We start from the raw sequence: 20,878 nt of genomic DNA, 5'->3' as shown, positions 1-20,878 counted from the left end.
ACTATACTAACAGTGACATTTGAACCGGTAACTCTTCCAGCTTTAGATCAGAGTCAAAAGTGGAAATGAAAGAAACAATGACCCACAAAGGAAACAGTGGACTGTTTACTTAATTCCTGCCTGTCCTAGGTAACATTCAACGCTGGCAGTGATGGTCCAGCCCCACATCTTGCTCATAGGTGAGACAGGTCCTATGACCTAAGGCCTCCATAAGTTGGTTTCTTTCTGTTCACTCAATTTTAGTTCTAATTTCCAAGGAACACTATTTTCTAGGTTAGGAGCATTTTCTGTAATTAAATAAGTGTTCTAATTTACATTTAATTTAAATTAAATTCATTCTTTTAATTTAACTATGTTTTTCCCCCAGTTTTATTGAGCTATGATTGACGTATAACATTGTACAAGTTTGTGTACAACATAATGATTTTATATTTGTATACATTGCAGAATGATTGCCACAATAAATTTAGTTGATGTCCATCACCTCACATATTATATTTTTCTTGTGATAAGAAGTTTTAAGATCTACAATCTTATCAACTTTCAAATATAGAATCCAGTATTGTTAACTATAGTCATTATACTATATGTTATCAATACATTCTTGACTGTGTCCTTCTGGGTGGCCAATCATCCCAAATACCTAGGACAGTCCTGGCAAACTGGAGCAGCTGGTCACCTACTGTGACATAACTTCCACTACCAATTGGCACTTAGCCGAAGCAGAGTGTTTTCAAGCTAGGTTAGTTTCCAAGTCTTTATACCCGGTACTCCTAAGCTCTACACTTGTGTTCTGGTTTACCAGACTGCTTCCAGCCCCACACAGTGGAGTCACACTGAGACTCCACTGCATGTGTCCAACTTAGTAAAGTAGCAAACATACACAAAGAAAGTTGCCACGGGTCCTTGGAGCTTCACCTCGGTGCAGACCCTCTTTGTACACACTGCCTTATCTCCATGGAACTGGGAGGTACTAACCCCACAGTTTTACCTGGAGATTAGCAGATTAAGGAGCAATGGGGCCACTTGAACTCCTTGAGGAAGTTAGTAGCTCCTTTATTTCCCGCCTGGCCCCTGAGGCGCCACCGCCGATTGTGATTTATTCCTTAATCATTTTACCGCCTCCCGTTAATTACTTGGATCTAGTCTGGGCTTGCACAGCCCTGTTCAGAGGAGCTGATTTGCAGAAACCTGATCAGGGCTCTCCTAGTTAAAGAGAAGTTCTTTGCTAATGGTAATAGAGCACGGAAAAAAGCTGGAGCTATAGGAAGACCTTGGCATTCAAGAACCAAGGGTGCTACGGGGCTGGCTGAGAACCCTGGGTGGAGGGGAGAGAGAGCTTACTCTCACTGATTCAGCAATTTTACTTACTTAAGGGTGTGGTGACACTTGGGGCTTCTCAGGGCCTCTCTCAGAGAGTCAATAAAGAGCCATATTTATTTTAACTCTCCTTCTGCACCTTTTGCCAGATGAACATGGGGGAAAGGCGGGGACAGGGATGTTGACGGAGCAAAGGTAAGATAAAGTCTGAATCCATTATTTATTGAGCATCTACCAGAAACGATTCACCACAAAACAGTTATTTCCTGAGATGGTGGGTGATCCTGTAACTGGCCCAGTGGAACAAATAAAGCGACTAGCAGCTGGGATCCTGTTTCTGGAAGATTCTTCCTCAGTCAGTCTTATTCTGCAGTCGTGCCTCATCCCACCTCTTTATTCAGTGCACTCTCCCCTCAGTGCACACACATGCACGTACACATGCCTGTTCAAACACACACACACACTACCCACAGCAGGTTTCAGTCTTATCCTGAGAGTCAGAGCAGTGTCAGTATCAGTTTGGATAATTGTTTGATCTTGGGTCACTTCACCCATTGGCTTCTAATTCTACTAAGTTATTTGTCACTCTCTGCACGTGCTAGAGGATCCCATGCCTATCAGCCTTTGGAAACGTTATGCTCTCTGCCTCAAATGCAACCCTCCCCTTCCATGAAAACTAATTCCCATTGATCCTTTTGGACTCAGAAGCAGCTCATGACTGTGGCTGGGCGTCACGAATCTTGAGTGAGAGGGTCTGGATCTAAGCATGGTTCTGTGGGTCAGTAGCTGTGTGACCATAGGCCACCTGCTTCATCTCAGCAAGCCTCCACTTTCACCTACTGATGGAATGATGTGATGGTAATAACTGTAGCCAAACAGAGTTGTGTAAAGGATGGTGATGGGCCGAAGAGCACCAGGGGCCTCTAGCTGGGGCACCTTACCATGGCAGCTCCTGGGGCCTTGACAGCCCGCAAGCCTCCTTTTGCCGTTACTCATACTGACTGTTCACCATTATTGCCTTTGCAATCTCAGCCTCAGAGTGTCCCTCCATCAAATACCTTCACGGTAGAGCTTGCAAGTTCCAGCTCAGAAGAGGAGACATCCAAGTGCAATGTGTGTTGACTAGTTAGGGGGAACAAGAAGACACCAGGGACGCAAGCCAAGAATCAGCTAAAGAGACCGGATGCCACAAGAGAGAGGGCCTGTTTCTTGGCAATTTTAATGAGGATACAGCGTATCCAGGCAGTTTATCAAGTAGGACTTGGATTTAACCTAGGCTCATTCTAATTGTGTCTGGTTTTCCATGAACATCTCTCATCAGGGAACCCAAACTCATTCCTTGAGGCTGAGAACACCTTTGTATAAATATACATATCTGCCTCTGATTTCAGGAAACCGTTAAACTTTTTAGGCTTTTCCTATTCTGCAAATTCAGATTTTAACTTTAATTGTCAACTGAGGAGTACCAGGGGGTGTAAAAGGCCTGTCTATGAGGGTTTACCTCTTCTGGCTGATAATCAATTCAGGGAAATGAACTGGAGAGCCCACAAGTCTGAGAAAAATAAAAGACACTACATAGAAATACACTTCAGAATGAAAAGGAGGAGAATAAACCATAATGACAAAGCAATACTACTGACGCATATTGGCCCAGTTACAAAGGGGATAAATGGCTCACAAAAGTAGTTAATCCCTTTTGCTTTTAATAAAAGGAATAGACAGAAATCTGGGTGTGTACAATGCTGAATAATCATTTCCCAAATACTTTATGGGGCAGGTCTTGTTTTGAGTTGTCCTAGCATTGAATAAAGATCTCAGCCTTGGGAAATATTGTTTTTGAGCTCTTAAATTGTAATAACCCATCCTTCTAAGTGAGGTTCAGGTCCTAGCGATGAAGCCCTAGGCTGGTACAATTTTCCTAGATGCTTTCACTGGGGAATCTTAAGGAGTACACAGTGTGGGTACTCTGGATACACACAACACACTTGAAAAGTGCCAAAATATGTCAAATAGACGTCAGCGAGTGAGAAGAGATGAAACTGAACGAGAATTAGAAATTGGAAGCTCATGGGAGGACACACTAGGAATTTTTTGAGTAACTTCTAGAAGATCACACTGAAGTCTAACTGTTGGGCGTTTTCCTTTCTGCATTTCAAAGGAGTGAAGAGGACCCCCCATAACTTTTTCTAAGAGATATAAAATAACACAAAGAATTGGCATTCCTGGGTGGAACAAATCCAGTAATATTTCTAAGTGACGATTTTTTTAAAAAACAGAACTAGCAACGACTGTAAAGGGAATGACTTCGTTTCTTTCCTCACAACTTAGATTTATACTTGCATTTTATCAACTTTTGTCTTTAAATCCTGCTGTGAATACAGAAGTGAAGACAGAGCTATAGAGCTTCAGATAAGCATATAATGGATGTGATAGAGGGATGTCTTGAAGGACAATGAAGAGGAGAGGACTTGAAACCCTGTGAACAGAAACCAAGAAGGGCAACAGTGTAATGGAGCTTTACGATACCAGGCAATTGCAAACGCGGGGTCACACCTAATGAAGCTACTGTTGGATTCATTAACCAGCTCTTTCTGATTGGTATGTTCACTAACCAACTATGCTAATATTTACTATTAGGTATAAAACAAAGTAGGCAAATTTGCACCACGCTACTCCAGGTATAACAAGGAGAATTTACAGAGTCATACATGAACTCTCCAAATCAAAGAAACAGTCACCTGTAAACGGTTGTGTTGTATAATTGTGAGTAATGTAAATATCTAAAATGTGGTGCTCTGAGAAGGCTGGCAGGAATGTCTTTTGGTGCAAGAAAGATTCTCCAACCATCCTCCATGTCCTTTGACTTAGGTGGTTCTCTTTTCTTTGTATGATGAAATCAAGGATCTAAAATTGTCTGAAAAACTAGAGATGCACAGTTTGTCTCATGCAGAATGGCTGGCTTTATAGCAATTGTTGTTTACAGATCATAAAACTGTTGAACAGAGAAAACAGTCAGCCTCTGCCTACAGGTTTTGTCCACGTGGGATGCATACCTTACCAAGTATGGGGTCTTCTGAGCAAGCCAGTGAAGTCCCATAATGGAAGCGGATTTTGAAATCTTGTGACTAATTAGTAACAATATCTTTGAACAGTTTTTAAGATCACGTGTTCTACTTTGCTGTAAATAGAAAAATGTTCTCTGATCAGAAATGAAGAGACGTCAGAGTAGGAAGTAGAGTATGAAGTGTTGGATTTTAGATTGTAAACTCTTATGCATTATGCATTTTAAGACATTTATTTCTAGAAACTCTGAATATAAAAAAGGAACTATTATCAGAACTGGAATAACAAAACCAACAAAAGAACCAGATCAGCACCCTAAAATTTTGGTTGCGGAGTATTTATGGAGTGTGAGGGCTGGATGGCAACATCCACAAAATCAGTCCATTTCTTCCAAGTCTATCTGAAAACAGGTCAATTACTTCCACTCCAGCTATGCCACAGCGGAGCAGCATTTTAAATGAGATGGCAGTGTATGTGAAGACCCTTGTAAACATTCTCTGCAGATGTGAAGAATAATCTAGGCTTAAAATAATGTGGCGTAGGTTTTCCTTCCACTAAGGGTAAAAAACTATTTTTGTGTATGACGCACAAGCTGCTATGTGCATGTGTGACCAGTCAGAGCAGACAAGAGAACAATCATGTCAAAATGGAACAAACATATGCACACACACACTGCACTCAACATATAAAAGGTTTTATGCAAAAGGATGAATTTGAAAATTTAATCGGGTCTCTCACTGAACTGGATAAGGTAATTAGTGGAGAATCTCATGAGAAAGCTATAGGGGTTTTTGACAGAAAGCTCTAGGAAAACCCAGCAGCCAAGACACAAAGCAGAGATGCCTCGGATAAGTTCTTGAATGAATCACTTAACCATTTAGTGAGGCTAATAGATTCTCTATCACTCCTCCACAACCGCAGGTCAATTATATCACTAAATGGAGGTGTCTTTCCTCCTCTGCAAAACAGAAGCGGTAGCAATACTTGCCCCGACTACCTCAGAGATGTTTGCGAAGATCAAATGAGAAAATAGATATCAAGAGAGCCTAGTAAACTTTAAACTTCTAGATAAGTTCAAGGTAGCGGTGCTTTGCCATTAATATTCCTTCATAGCTTCCAGATATTTCACTAAATGATCAGAAAAATCCCACAATACTTTTTCAGAATTTCCTAGTGCAGTTTTGGTGCTTTCTCTAGACCAGAAAAATGTGTTTGCTTTCTTTCTTGTTCTCTGTTTTGAAATTCTAACCCACTCTTACTTTACTAAACCATGGTGGTGAGAGAACTTTATACACCAACTGGACCTATCACCATTGATTCCCCTTCTGCTGGAAGTAGGTTCTACAAAGGGAAATGGCTAGCTAAACACAGAGCCGATTAGCAAATCCCATGTTCCAGAGCTGTGAAACCCGGAGAACTCCAGAAAAGAAAAAAACATTGATACCAAGTGATGGCAGCTTGAATATATAAACTGGTTCATAAATATTTAGACAAATTATTGAGTGATAAATATATATTGAATCATTAGGGGACTAATATGATGAGAATAATAATAACTATTCAGTGTCTCCTCTGCATAAGTGCCTTTGAAAACATTCTTCACCCTCTAAACTGCCCGTTTACCTTTTAATAAAAAGGAAACTGAGAGACGGTTTACTGCTCTCCAAGTTGCTCTAGAGGCACTTACCTCCCACAAGCCTCTGTTTCAATGAGCTCCCACTCTACTGTATGGACAGCGCTCACGTTCGCTCTTTCAGAGCTCGGAGCTTAATCTCTCCTGCAGATGCATTTTTATTAGAAAACGTTCCTTGGAAAAGGCCCTGTAGCTCTCTGACAGGGTTCCTGACATCATGGACCACTGCAGGTTTACTACGCTGACCACATAAGTACATCCCGTGACCAGGGTTAGTACTGGGTGAGCAATCCTGAGGATGCTGGCAGAGTGGGTGCAACGACTTCCTGTGGCCTTCAGGTCTGAGTTTACTCAGCCCGGAGGCAACAGGAAAAGGTGACTCAGGCTTCCTTCTGCCTCTACCTGCCTGGGGAAAGTGTTGCCTGTCGGCTTTGCGCCGTAGCTTTAAAGCACACTGGAGACTTAGTGCATATCTTGCTCTTCTCTTTTACTGTTGCTGAAAAAACTTCACAAACCAAAAGACGTGCCAAAGTTCCCAGGACTTCAAAGTGACTTGAAAGGAGTTTGTGCTCCTCCTTTTACAACTGTGGCCATTTCTCATTTACCTAAAAGTCGCTGGGTAGCCCCTGCAACAATCATGGTTCTGCCAGGCTTCGCTGAGGCGATCCAGAAGGCCCTGAGCTTCTTATCGGGCATTGGAATTCTGTGATGTACATGAGGCGGATGCACGCTGGATTCGCAACGCTCGTTCGTGGAGCTTGTGGTGCAGCAGGCGGGCCGTCGCCCAGTCTGGCACGTTCCACCTCACTGTCCCAAGCTCTTCTGGCACAGCTTGCTTTGCTCCCCCTCCGAGTTTCTCTTTATTTAAGACTCTGTTTCTAAGGCACATGCCATCTCATGTAAAATGACCAACATACCTTACACCGTGAGAGCCTGTCCCGCAGCGTGGACATGTGCACGCTGCCCTGAGCCTCTCAGCGTGTGAGACGTTGGGGCAGCGTCGCCACCCTCACCGGAGCCACTCAGCGGACGGAAATGGGGGCAGGGCGGTCAGGTAGTGCGGGAGTGGCGGCTTGGATCAGAATCCTGCCTAGGTTTTGATCTGTTGAATCAGTCTGCGCCCTTGAGAAGTTACGAAATTCTCCAAGCATTCTGGCGCTCGTTCACTTCTTAAAAGAGAGGGTATGGCTGCTTTTGGAACCAGGCAGGTTGGGTTCATACTCTTTCTTCTCCAGCATATTAGTTCTCTGACCCGAGCAGGTACTAAATATCTCCACACCTCAGCTACCTCACAGGTTAAAATGGTGATGCTAAAAAAAGTAAAAAAAAAAAAAAAAAAAAAAAAAAAAAAAGGTGATGCTGATAGGCTGGCGCGAGGCTGAGGCGGAATAACCAAGGTGGGCGCTTCGTGCTCCTCCTGCTGCGGGCGCCCAGGACATGCGGCCTCCCTCCTGGGCTGTGCTGACCAGCTTCTTCCGGGGAGCTAGGCTCTCCCAGGAGCAGGGCTAACACCAGAGAAGCAGCTAACCCTTCTTCATCCTCACCACATGACCTTCCCCACCAGACAGGAAACACTCTACCTAAGCCGCCCTAATTTAAGGCAAGAGTGAAAATGCCAAACCCTTAACGCCGCGAACTTCGAGTTCTCATGTGCTCACAGTAGTTTTGGCATTAATTTCCTCAGGGTGGGAATTAAAGTGAAATCGAGAACTTGGCATGGAGACGTGTGTTAATCTAGGTGCCCTCTTAGGGTGTCCCATCTTCCCAGCTGGCTGGGGACTGAAGATTCTCCGAGGACACCAGGAAGTTCCCGGCAAACAGGGACAGCTGGTTTGCCCTGCTCACGTTCAGGCAGCGCTGGGAAGGAGCCTGGACAGACGCAGGGGCGTCCACCTGCTGGAGGCTGGGGCGGCGGTACACGAGTTCTAACATCCGTTCCAGCTTTGAGGGTCTGTGGTCCCGGGTCCCTGCCCACCCCAGCAGATGCTGCACGGACATCCTCTCTGGTGCCTGACTCACACCCGCAAGGAAGCGGCCTGAGAGCTCTCTACTTGGCACTGCGCATGCACCCCTTTCCGGACTGTGGGCGCTGCAGTCCTGACTGCCAAGCAGAGGAGGCCCAGCCTGCACCCAGCTGTTTACCTCCAAGGGCATGTCCTCGACACGGGCTCAGAGGTCACCAGAGGAAACACCGCCCCTTCGTGAGAGCGGGCCTGCTCTGCCCTCTGGCAGTCACCACTTCTTTGCTGTCTTGACTTTTTATTCTATTTGAAAGGAGGACTTCCTCTAAGAGCCAGGAAAGCCACACAGTCCTCCATCAACAACGTTCTGACTGGATACAGCCCAAGCCCCGAGGCCCCATTTGGAACGCGTTCTGCTTTTCATTCAGTTTAGACTTCACCTGAATTTGAAGGGTGAAGGGCCTCCAGGGATTAAAATAAACCATTCGCAACTTGCATGTTTTATTTCCCAGTAGCTTGACTCTTTTTATATGATTTGGACTTTGGGTTCCATTTATGGTTCAGACACATTGGCCAATAAATAAAAACTACAAAGCGAAGGGTCGTATTGAAATCCGCGAGTCTGGCTCAGGGCGCCGCTCACTTCTGCCTCCTCCTCTTTACTCCGCTTTATCCCCTCTCCCACCTTCCATCTGCGTGTTTCCCACGTCTGTCATCTAACTGCCGGCCTATCTACCCTTTACTGAGTATCCGACCTTCCTCCTAGAACACACGCCGCTCATGACAGGGCGCCTGGGGAGCCCCAGTGCCTACTGCGGTGCCTGGCTCCTCAATACATGAACGGGTGAATCTGCTTCCTGTCATCAGTGGGTTGTCCTTGATTATAGCCGCTACTGCTCAGGACCATGCGTGTCTCAACAGCAGGGTATGCATTTAGTGGATACCGTAATTTCCATTCTGGCACTTGTAGTAAGAGTCCTACTTAAGCTCAAAATTGAGTATCCCACAGGCTATATACTAAAGCCAAGGTTCCGGTCTTTCCATATCTGTTTCTGTGGCTCGGGTTCTCACTTTCTAAAGACATCAATATTCTGTTTTGACTTAAAGATGAATAGTTATCAATGGCTTAATACATTCTCCCCTTCAGAAAGCATTTCAATTTTAATGACAATTTTCAAGGAGATGACACAAAGATGACAATTGTAGGATTGGGGACATTGTAGCAGAGAAAATATTACTGGATAGGAGCGCACTGCCTGGTGTTTCTGTATTTTCTCCCCATGAACTGCTCCTACTTCCACGACCAGAGTTATAAGCTCCTGGTTGAGAATTTGCTTTCCTTCTTGTTCGGTATTTCCAACCTGGAACATTTAACTATTATATAAATTAATTTATCTCATCACAGAAAACACAAGCAAAGTTGAAACATCTAACCGCTGTGCATCACTTCATTGCTTCCGTCTTATCGAATTTTCAAAAAGGGAAACAGAAAGGTGAGAACTCACGTTTACCTGAAGGAAGACAATGACAGCTGCTGTTGGATTCTGTGATGGAAGCCACGTAGCACGATGTCGGGACAGTTCTGAACAGTTACAATCAGAGGTTTCGACAGTCCCCGGGGGCTTGTCCATGGTCTTCGTGGAAATACAGGGTAAACTATTCTCCAGAATCCTGTCTTCGGATGCTTGTGTGGATTTGTGCATAAGCCACTGCAAGACTGAAAAAGAAGCTGGCCTGGCTTAGCCGGATCAGCTAGAGACTGGACTTCCCCACTGGCTCAGGCCTACATCTCCAGTACCAGCAGATACAGAGAGCAAACCTGCTGTACGTAGAGTTTGCCTTCACCAAGGAGTTAACTAATGGGAAAGGTTACAAACTATACTCTCATTTTTATCTTTGGACCCAGTTTACAATGATAATATTAATAAACGATGAAGGAAAGAAAGTTAAACAAAAGACTGATGAAACAAAGAAAACCAACGCGCTAAACATTCAAACTGTTTTCATTGCATTCCGTCTCCAGGGAGAACTGGAGACTTCGGACACCACATGGCTCTCCTGGGCCAAAGTTTAGAATGCGCTCCTCATTTCTACTGATAATCTGCTGAGATGATATTAGGAAAAAAGGGAGAAAGCCAAAGATTTGAGTAATTATAATAAGCAGACTCTTGCTTCAGTTTTTTCACATTGTACAAATTCATAAATACTAAAAATGATAAAAAATACTTTATTTCTTTGATACAGAATATACAATATTGCACTCATGTCGCAAGTAGCGTGCAGAAAACATGAACTCTATTCAGAAACAGCCATAACAATTGTCTGGGCCTGATATCTTACGGAATCACCAACTACAGCACTGCACCTTTAACCCACTGAAAAGGGCAACGTTTGATAAATCCTTCTTTGTATTCCAGTGTCAGTGACCAGCAGTTTAGAAACTATATGCATCAGTATATAGTGAGGAAGCTTTCCAGTTACATAAATACCTTTCACTCTGAGGCATTGCTGATCTGTACCCATGTATTAATGAAATAGATACTACCAAGATATTTTCCATGCTGTATCAATAATTTTTTCTCTCCATCGTGCTTAATCATATTATCTGAGAAGCTATTCTTTTGTGAACAAAAGAAACTATTTTGCCGCAATAGTGAAAAGCAATTACAAGCTTTTTCATTCAGATTGAGCTACACAGTTTGATTTTCTCAAAGTCACTCAGCAAATTGGGGTAATTCAGTGAGGAAAGGACCTCTGGCCTCCAACCACACACTCAGGCCCGGAGCTTAGGCATGAATCTGAACGGACAAGAGGGAGCGTTAACCCATCCTGCTGGGGTCTGGGGATACCCTGTTCCTGACAGCTCCTTCCAGGAGTCGCCTCCACTGAAGTGCAAATGCTTCTCAAAGATCTTGGTGCTTTTAAATGGTAACCAATTTGTTTTTCTCTTTTTCATCTATTACACGGATGGTAGAGTCCGCACCATTTTGATCTCAGATAAATCTGAGCTAGGTTTCGGTTCATCCTATTCTGACAATAGAAAGGCACATAACAATTTTACTTAAAGCATTCACATATAAAATTAATGGAACCTGTAAACAAGGGAACTGCATATATGAAAAGGTCCTTTAAAGAAAACTCCTCTCATCTTTGACATTATCTTTAAACTAAGTGTAATCCAGTGAACAGCAGAACAGCAGCATTTTTAAAAAAACACCAGGGAAACATTTCTTAGAGCAGGGAATCTTTGTCTTTCTAGAGACTACATTGACAGAGGTACATCCACCAGCCAACAGAGCCTCCCCAAATGCGCATCTGTGTTTTACTTGAAAACAAATCCCTCGAGTACAGAGCACTTTCTAGAGCAGTGAGCACTCTGCTTACAGTCAAATCTGGAAATTCAATTAAACAACACACAAAAAGATAATCAAGGAGAGAATGATTTAAAATTATCCTGATAAAAAACTAAAACCATACGAAGTGTAGGAAAACTATTTGAAGACCAATAACTATGTAAAAATAAATATTTAAGTAATTCAAGGACATATTCACAGTAAAACAGTTACAAAAATAGAATACAATATTAAACAAATACATGAATATATCAAAATTGGTTTATAAAATATTTTACCACTGAGAAAGCTATTTCTCTTCCCTCCCGATTCTTCTAATAATTTTATTCTTGAAGGGACATATTTTGACAAAACATTGTAAGCTTTGACCAGGTGACAAGTTTTCTTTGGGTTGTCATCATCGATACAAAATTCCTCCCAGAAGTTTCTGAATCTGAAATCTATTTACTCTGAGTGCCATGAGCTGGTTCAGATTTAGGGTCACAGTAACTCCTTATGGACACCCAGAGGCTAACCCTTGTCTCAAACACACCCTTTTCAGAGAACGGTGAAGTGTTGCCAAGTTTGGAATGATTGCCTGATAGGTGGGTGTGTGAATTAGACCAGAGAGCAGGGCACATCACTTGTCATGAGTCCATGTTCTGTCTAAACCGAGGCTTTTTATCCTTTTGGAAGCCGGGAGCAAGAGAACCATGGAGGCCCATATTCTAAACGGTGCTGCAGAAGAGGACCACTGCTGTTGATCTGAAGGAAGGAAGCTCCAATATTCTTCTGCCAACTCTCAAGGAACTGTCCAGGTACAAGAAAAGGTTTCCGAGCAGTATTTCAGCTCTTTATCTTTTACTGGTACCTCTGCATGTCTACAACCCAACAGGAGTGATGTTCACAGAATGACCTTGCAGCTCTCAAGTGGTTTTAAAAGTGCTTTCTGATTCATTTCATAAGATGATCCGTTGCACAGTTTGGGAATTCACTGTAGTTTACGGTGCAGTGGTGCTTAGAAATTGAGGTCTACGTGTGAGTATGCAAGTGTGAGCATGTGTTTGCTCTTTGTTAGCCATAGTATTTGTGTAGAATATAACTTCTTATGATCACAGAACTTTGATTTAAATGGTGCCAATCCATCCAATATGATTGAAGAAGTAAATACCGTGGCATTCGCGTTTGCTTTTCATGCTCTTTGCCTTTTTTCTTTTTAAAATTAATTTAGATATCATCAAAATGTATAATTGTACCTCTTCGTCAGCAAGCCACTCAAAAAGATGCCCTTGAAAATATCTCCAAGCTGTTTTTCCCTCTTCTGCTGCTCTCTGGAAGCAAGGATAGGTCCACCTAACACAAGAAAATATCTTCCAGAGCTACAGCTGTGTCATAACAGTTATAACTCAGCTAATTTCCAAGTTCTATGTTCCCATCTTCTCCATAGCGCTTCCAACCTTCTGAAATTGCTTAGGCTTCTTCAATGGTGTGCTTTATTCCTGGGAAAACAGCAATCATATGGACACCTGGGTACACTGGACAAAACCTGGCATGAGGATGGCCCTGGGGTCCCAATCAACCAGACGTACTTCAAGGAGTCCCCACTGTCGGGAAGGCTTGCTTCCTGAGGATAAGGAAAAAGCTGTCAATCAACACCATTCTAGGCAAAAGTTATAAAGCCAAGCATTGAACTACGAAGTCAGGTCCCTGCAGTTTTTGGTTTTGTGATATTTTCTGCATTTTAAGCATCTCCTTTGCACATTTTAAATTTTGAAAAGAAATCAGTGGCAAAAGCAGCTATCATCTGGTTTCTCTGCATCCATCTCCCCGCAGGCCTTTTTCTGGGGAAGTAAAGAAAAATTTCTTTGAATGTTGATGGGTAAGGCCAGCGCCCACTAGCACAGAGCTGGACAACAAAACAGAACACAAAGGAAGCAGTACAAATAAATTTTTAGAGGCAAACAGATTCTTTGCTTTCAAACACAAATCTCTCTAAAAGGCCCAGGGGCTGGCCTGAAGACAGAGTAGGTAGCCTTATTACAGCTCAAGCCACTAGCTTACCTAAAATGTACTCTTAGTTGGTGACTACAGAGCTTCCCAGCTAGTCAAAAAAGAAAGAAGCAGAAATTCAGGGGTGTCCCAGTTTGTTTGCGCTATCTCCCCACGGCATCTTTGCAGATGGTGAGACAGTTCTACCCCCTAGCTTTCAGTTGCCCCACATCTATCAAAGAGAAATGTGAAGAGAGCTGGCGATGTCTGAGATTTTTGCCTTAAAACCGAACAATGTTTAGCCCTAATTAATTCAAAGGGCAAGTTACCATTCTAACAATTTTAAGATCGGTAACATTTATTTGTGCAAAAGATAGAAAACCAAAAACCGAAATTTTGGCAGGCCTATCATTTTAATGAATTGAATGACAGGAAGATGACTGAACACCAGTAGACAGAAGAGCAGTTTTCAGGAATTATACACTGGGAAACAGAACACCAAAATTATCCACATGTAACTATCTATCACTAATGGATCCCAGCGGGACTGCATGCAGATTCTACAAGTCATTCTCCAGCTCTGATATCCTCAGTTTTGGAAAGCAAATATTTTTACTCCATGGGGTAATAAATTTGTGAACCTTTTATTTAATTCTGGATGGGATATTTTTATTTTACTTTATAATATCTCTATCTAGCAAGGGGACAAAACCCTCCATATAAAATGTTTTCTTTTTTCACTTAGAAAGCATATATTTGTTCATCTCAAATTTTCTGAATTTTCATGAAATCTTAAAATGAATCCGTATGGACTCCAACACAAATGTCCTGATAAACTAGAGAAAAATTACACCTTGTAGTCTTGCTTCCACAGCTTCCAGAAGTTATGGAATTAATCTCGGCCAAGTAATCCTGTGGGAGAAGGTCAGCTGCATTTTGTTCAAGCTGCCAGAAGACCTCACCAATGAAGGCGAAGGGTCTAAGCGCCCTCCTGGCTCTTCTTCAGAGGGGGCTTCGTGTCTGCGAATGGCAAGTTGAGGGGCCGTGATCATGGGCAGACATCGTCCCAGTCCCAGTGGAGCTGGAGAAGGGACATGCATTTCTTCCTCACAGTTCTCCGAGCATCCAGCCCTTAGGTGTCCTGGGTGGAAGTTCAAATAACCTGAGCTGTTTTGGGTCTAGGAGAGTGAATTTGTAGAGAAAATCTTTACAGTGCTGGTGATTGCCAATGACATACAGAAAATTGGGCAGGTTCCGTGTCAATTCCATCTCCCTTCTCTGAGCAGTAATATGAAACAGCTCAGGATACAGGTGACATCCGACCCCCACCTGAACAAACAGGGTTATGTAGAGGGAGGGAGAGGGTGAGTGAGTGAACCTCTGTTCTTCTGCAGAGGCTCACCTGGCCAGTTTCCTAAACCTGTGTCACTTTCCCTCTTGCCTCAACTACTTCTCTGTCATAAAAGTGAAAGTTCTTACAGGCTAACCAACCTTCTTAAATCTTACACAGACTCAGACCTAAAAGGAAAGGTTATTTGGAAAGTTACTTCATGGACTGAATCCTAAACTCCCTCTCAGCTTTCACACTGGAGCACTGGGTGAGCGCTGTGGGTGAGCACTGGGTGAGCACTGGGTGAGCACTGTGGGTGAGCGCTGTCGGTGAGCACTGTGGGTGAGCACTGTGGGTGAGCACTGGGTGAGGTGGGGCTGGGTCTTGATGGATCAGAGGACAGTGCTTTTATTTTTTTGGTGTCAGGTTTTATTTTGGTGTGTTTGCGCACCACTGTGTTACTTCAGCACTATTTGCACCACCAATTTCACCTACACTCTTTGCATAAAGTACAGTGCACTCTGGCCACTTGGAAGGAGCTTATTTGTAAGTTTACTTTTTACATACTACAATAGACGACAGTTTTCTTGTTTTCCTTTTCTGGGTTTCAATCGTGCAACACAGACATACAGATTACTGACTCTGTGGAATCATAAAGCGTAGAGGCTGGAAAGCATCTGCTATCTACCTTCGTTTTATGGACAACGAAGCTAGAAGTGCGGGAGTGGCTGCTACCAGAAGCACTCCCCACTCCCCACTGAGGGCTCCATCCTACACAACATCCCTCTGGGACATGCTGGCCTCTGCAGCTTCCTTCCTCCACATCAGGGTGTTCATGGCCAACCCTAACCCTGGCCAGCATTCACTCGTCTCAGTTCCCAGCACAATCGGTGAAAAGTACAAGTTAATGTGTGCTTTTAGTTTAAATTCTGACTGCCTATATACATTCCTTGGGGATTCAGGCTAGTGGAAATGCAATAATCCTCAATGAACTACAAGGGAGCACTTAAGTCACGACCCCTCTGAGTTCAAGAGAAACAATGAACTCCTCTGTTTTTGCGAATTGTCACAACCGTACCAAGACCATGGCCACTAGGGGAAGTCAGGCTTTTTCCAGGCCTCAGACACAGGTGAGCTGTGTGCATCATGTCTGTGGCAGACTCCCCACCACGCTGAAGACTGATACTGTGTGTTCAATCAGTCATCTCAACGGCAGAAAAAATACTTCCACCACGTGAATTTCACAAACACCTGTAGCAGGTTGTCAGTGCAGGGTCAGAGAAAACAAGATGTTGCAATGTTTAAAATCTTGGCTCCCAAAGAGAGCCCTGAAAAGGTACCTTCCCTTCTCTCTTCACCAGCCCCGGAAGTGCTCTCTCCACAGAGCTGACAGTGAGGATAAGCACTCCTTAGCTCCTCAGGGAAAAAGAACTTCTTGCGATCAACCCTGAGCTACTGACGCCCAAGGCGAAGAAATTTACCTCCCAAATTATCGTCAGAGGCAAATAAAATACAGAATCACTGCCAAGCAGCACTCTAAGATGCTAGTTCCGATCTCGTCCAGCTCCAGTTCAACCAACCGAAGCTCCTTCCTGTGAACTACGCTGCAGCGGCTCTCCGCAGGAAGGTCTCAGAACAATTTGAACAAACTTTAGCCAAATAAAGATCTCTGCAGCTAAATGAATGTCAAACTGCTGACAAGATCCTGTAGAGAAGTTCTCCTCCCTCCCACTTGGGTAAAGGCCTCCAGGAAGTGCAGAGCCTTCCTTTCTGCTGGAGGGGAGATGGCAGCCCCACCCCAGGGCCACAGGCTGACCGGTCAACTCACATCAAAGCTCTGGATGCCCACAGGAACTGGGGCTCTCAGGCTACGTTCAAATCAGGATAACTGCTGAGGTGTAAAACCACTTCCTAACTGAGCATTTATAATCCCAGTTTCTCCACTTTTCACAATAATAGACCAACTGGGATGGTGTTACCTCTCCAGGCAGTCAGAAATCGCACACTCAAAAGAACTGGTGCAGGCCCTGCGGGGACCTGGCCTGGCGGCCCTTCTGCTCTTCAGCAGCGGCCACTCTGACGCAGGAGCCTCTGCGTCGCTATCGCTAGGGTCCCTCGCTACTTGAGAAGGCTGGATCTACCCGGCTCGGTCACTCCCCAAGCCCTCACAGGCACGCCGCACACACACCCCTCCCGGCCTCTCTGGACGCAAACCTCGGTCCGGGTCTCCCGGGGCGCAGCGGTCACGCCGGGCCCTGCAGCCCCTGGCCGGGGGTCTCCTTGGCCTTCTTACAGGTGTACAGCCACTTGATGATGCGGGCGTTCCTCTCGACCACCGAGGTGGTGCTGGGCACCTGCTCCGTGAGCTCTTCTTCCTGCAGCCCCTCGTCGCCGCCGCTGTGCCGGGAGAAGCCGCTGTCGGAGGTGGCGACGCTCACGCTGCGGACCTTGAGGGCGACGACGTCCGACCCGGCGGAGAAGTTCTCCCGCCCGATCGCCTCCACCACCTCGGGCTCCAGGCCGCAGTACTGGAAGAAGGTGTCAAATTCGGCCAAGGACGCGGAGTAGCGCGAGCTGAGGTCGGACTGCGAACGCTGCAGCCCCCGGTGCCTCGCCCCGAGCAGCTCCGGACCCCGGGGCGCAGCCGGAACTCTGGAGGGCGCCCTGACCGGCGGGGCGGGAGCCGGGGGCGCGGAGGGCCCTGGCACCGCGGGAGCCACGACGGGGCCGGGTTCGGTCGGGGCGGCCTCCTGGGCCCCGGCCCCGCCCTCCTCTCCCACCCGGGACGTGCCGGGGGACCCCGGCGTCTTGTCCTTGCCCGGCCCCGGGAAGAGCTTCTTCACCAGGCCTCCCCTGGGGCTGTCGGCTCCCGACCCTCGGACGAACTCGCATTTCTGTCGGTAGATAACCAGCGAGTCCGGCCTCAGCGGCTTCCGCGCTATGGCCCTGCGCGCCACCGCACCGGGGACGCGCGCCGGGGGCCGAGGGTCGCCCGCCTGCCCTTCGCTCGCCCCGGGGCCGCTGCCCTCGCAAGCCGGGCCTGGGCCGGCTCCCGGCGGGCCCCGCACGTACTTGGAGCGGTCGGCTGCCAGCCTTTCCACCGCGCTCCTGCGCGTCGGCCCCGCCGGGTCCTGGGCCCGGGGGGCCCCGGAGTCCCGGGACAGGAGGCGCTCGCTCGGGGGCGCGTCCAGGGCTGGCAGGGCGCGCATCCTCGGGGCTCGACAAACTGCGGAAACGCGCTGCGGCCGCGGCGCCCGTCAGGCCGCCAGCCAATTCCGAAGTCCGCGAGTGGTGGGGAGCGGCTCCCCAGTTCCCGCCGGCTAGTCCGGAGCCTGGGCGAACCCGAGTCCGCGCGGATTGGCTAGTTGCCTGGGTCCCCGCCCCGCCGGCTCCTCCCCGCCTGTTCCCGCCCCCGCCCCTCACCGCGCGCCCGGTTCCCGGTTCCCGCCCCCGCCCACACTGGCTCCGGGCAGCCAGTAGCCTGGAGGACTGCGGGCGGACCTGCCCCCAGGGGGCTGCGCGCGGAGCCCGGCGCTCCGGAGCTGGAAGGGCCAGTCTGCGCCACAGGGCAGAGGAACGGGGAGGGATCGAGTTGGTTCAGATCCAGGTATCCACCGCCTCCTCCCAGCCTGGGAGTGCCTCGGGTCCCCGTTGGACGCTGGCATTTCCGGACTGGGGGAGGGCAGAGCGGCTCACGGCCCCCCCACCACCCCGGCAGGTGTCTCGTGTCCTTTGAATTCTTAAAGTGACCTCAGCGTGTTTGGAAACTTCTGACTCTTTAATTTCCTAAATCTCTACCTGAGCACTACTCTTAACTGTCAGAAAGAAAAGTCTATAAACAAGGAAAGGAAACGCGTCGCAGGTCAGGTCCGTCTATGTGTTAGGTAGTAAGAACCCAGGAACCGGGTAGGGACCTGGACTGCGTCCATACTCCGCCGGGCGCCTACGGGGGGCCTAACCGGACCGGAGCACCTGGTGCCGGGACTCGCCGGAGAGCAGTGGTGTCGGAGACGAGGCTCGGTGGATTTGGAAAAAAACCTGAACAAATTCCCAGAATGACTGCTATTTTTACCGTAATCAGGGCAGCGGGGAAACCACGGGCTCACCGGGGTAGTGAATCAGCCTAGGAATGCTAAACGTCTAAGGCGAAACATTTCCAAAATTCCATTCTTTCAAAAGTTGGACAAAGGACTAAAAATATCTGCCAGACGAGTGAAATGTCCACGTTATCTCACGTTAAGGCCGCGACTCCGAGATAGGCTGACCTTTCAAAGTTGTGGCTGAGTGCGCCTGGTGCGGGGCAACACAGCAGCCCGTGGGCCGCAGGCAGGAAGGTGCCTTAGGTCTGGGTCTGATTATGTTTCCAGAAATGCCAGTGGGCACCGAGAGGGGGCTTGTGGTGAGTCAGCAGGAGCAGCAGCTGAATGATTTCCAACAGGTTTGGCAAACTGGCGCCTACTGACCACCAACCGCCCAGCATCGCAGCAGGTGCCAAATGCGTCTTTGCACCTTGAGTTTCCGTGAGGTCAAATCCTGTCGTCAGTGACAGGAGCACAAGAAACCAGGTCTCCTGAGAATCGGACTACCCAGTTAGTGTGACGAGAAAATGCCACACTGATGCGAAAAGATGACTGTGGTCCTGAGGGTGAGAGAGAGAGATGGAGCCGGTGCCAGCTCCTGGGTTGGACACACTGTTTCCCACAATAGGGTACTACTGGTGGAGGGGGACCAGGTGGGAGCCCAAAGTCCAGCCTTTTCTCTGCTCAGGCGGCCTGGTCTATTGTCAGTCAGAGAAAAAAAATCTTCTTAATTGCTTAGCCCAGCGTGGCTCCTTTTCCTCCTTTGCACTTCATGTGCAATTGCAGCAGATCAGGGAGGGAGAACTCCTAAGCGTACGATATCCAGAATTCGTCTGAGCCTGGGTCCACCATTTATTAGCTATGTTCCATTGGACAGATAACAAACCTCTCAGGGTCTTTGTTTTGTCATTTGTAAAAATCCTCATTTTTATAGCTTAGAACATTCATTGCTTTGTAGTGAGCACTAAATGAATGTTAAAGAAAGACCTAGGCTTAGGTCTCGGTTCTAGCTTCTGGAGAGGCTGTCAGGTTGGACTTCTCAGTGACTCTGGTTGCTCCTCTGTAAACTAGAGCTCCTTACATCCACCTGTTAGGGCATTTGTTAATGAGATTATGCATATAAAGGGCTTAGCACTATGTCTGGTACAGATCAAATTTTCAATAAATAAGTGTTTTGATTATGATGTTTATGACTAGTTGTTATCACATTTTAAATAATGTTCGTGAATTCACATATGAGTACTGAACATAAGAATAAAAACTACTATAAAGTTGTATTTAAGATTTATTGCTATTAAAGCTAATTATATTTATATCCATAATTTTCTATTAAGCAGATAACTAACTGGATAAATAGACTGGAGTAATAAGATACTGACAAGAAAATTTTCTAAATAAATTGTTCTCATTGCTCAACTGGTAGCTTAGATTTGAGCCTAATTTCCTCTTCGGCATCATCTCAAAAGATTAGGTCAGAGCAGGAAATAATGCTTACAGACCCAATGATCCAGGAGCTCTACTCCAAGGAATATGTACTAAGGAACTAAGAAGAGATGTGTGCACAGAATGAGGATATTCGTTGCAGACAAACTGTCGAAATCGACCTACATTCAACAACAGGAAGAAGGTTAGATAATGTATGACATACTTGTGGGATGGAGTATTATGCAACCATTTACAGTCATGCTTCCACAGGATATGTTATGGAATGGGAAATTATCATGATGTATGTGAAATTTTAAAAATAGGACAAATACGGTGGCAGTCTTGAATAACTTTCTAGAAACATAAAACCTCCCAAGACTAAATCATGAAGAAACAGAAAATCCAAATAGACCTATAACTAGTAGGAGATTGAATCAGTAAACAAATGTCTCCCATCAAAGAAAAGCCCTGAACCTGATTATTCACTGACCAAAATTTAAAGAAGAACTAATACCAATCTGTCTTAACCTTTTCCCAAAAAGTGAAGAGGAGGGAACACTTCCTAACTCATTCTATAAGGCCTGCATTACCCTGATAGCAAAGCCAGACAGAGACAACACAAGAGATCTACAGATCCTTATCTCTTATCAACAACGTTGCAAAAATGCTTAACAAAATACTAGCAAGCATAATTCACCAGCATATTGAAAGGATTATCCACCATAACCAAGTGGGATTTATTCCTG

At 46.0% G+C, this 20,878-nt stretch overlaps 1 protein-coding gene across 2 annotated transcripts; it reads right to left on the bottom strand.

Moving 5' to 3' along the window:
• Nucleotides 1-10,188: 10,188 nt before the first annotated feature.
• Nucleotides 10,189-17,986, bottom strand: FAM110C (family with sequence similarity 110 member C). Of its 2 annotated transcripts, none has more exons than XM_019943348.2 (2): nucleotides 16,843-17,986; nucleotides 10,189-13,150 (listed from the first exon to the last, which is right to left on the bottom strand). In XM_019943348.2, the coding sequence occupies exon 1, from the start codon at nucleotides 17,835-17,837 to the stop codon at nucleotides 16,872-16,874; it is 966 nt and encodes a 321-aa protein (XP_019798907.1). In that variant the 5' UTR covers nucleotides 17,838-17,986; the 3' UTR covers nucleotides 10,189-13,150; nucleotides 16,843-16,871. The 2 variants fall into 2 exon arrangements, with proteins under 2 accessions (XP_019798907.1, XP_019798908.1); XM_019943349.2 differs by having other exon boundaries at nucleotides 10,189-12,933.
• Between the last annotated feature and the right edge of the window lie 2,892 nt (nucleotides 17,987-20,878).

This window comes from Tursiops truncatus, chromosome 14 (genome assembly GCF_011762595.2).
Source record: "Tursiops truncatus isolate mTurTru1 chromosome 14, mTurTru1.mat.Y, whole genome shotgun sequence".
NCBI classification, from domain to species: Eukaryota; Metazoa; Chordata; class Mammalia; order Artiodactyla; family Delphinidae; genus Tursiops; species Tursiops truncatus.
This window is presented reverse-complemented; position numbering and strand designations above follow the sequence as displayed.

Coding starts and splice junctions, on each gene's coding strand:
- FAM110C (XM_019943348.2), bottom strand. CDS start 17,837: ATGCGCGCCCTGCCAGCCCTGGACGCGCCCCCGAGCGAGCGCCTCCTG.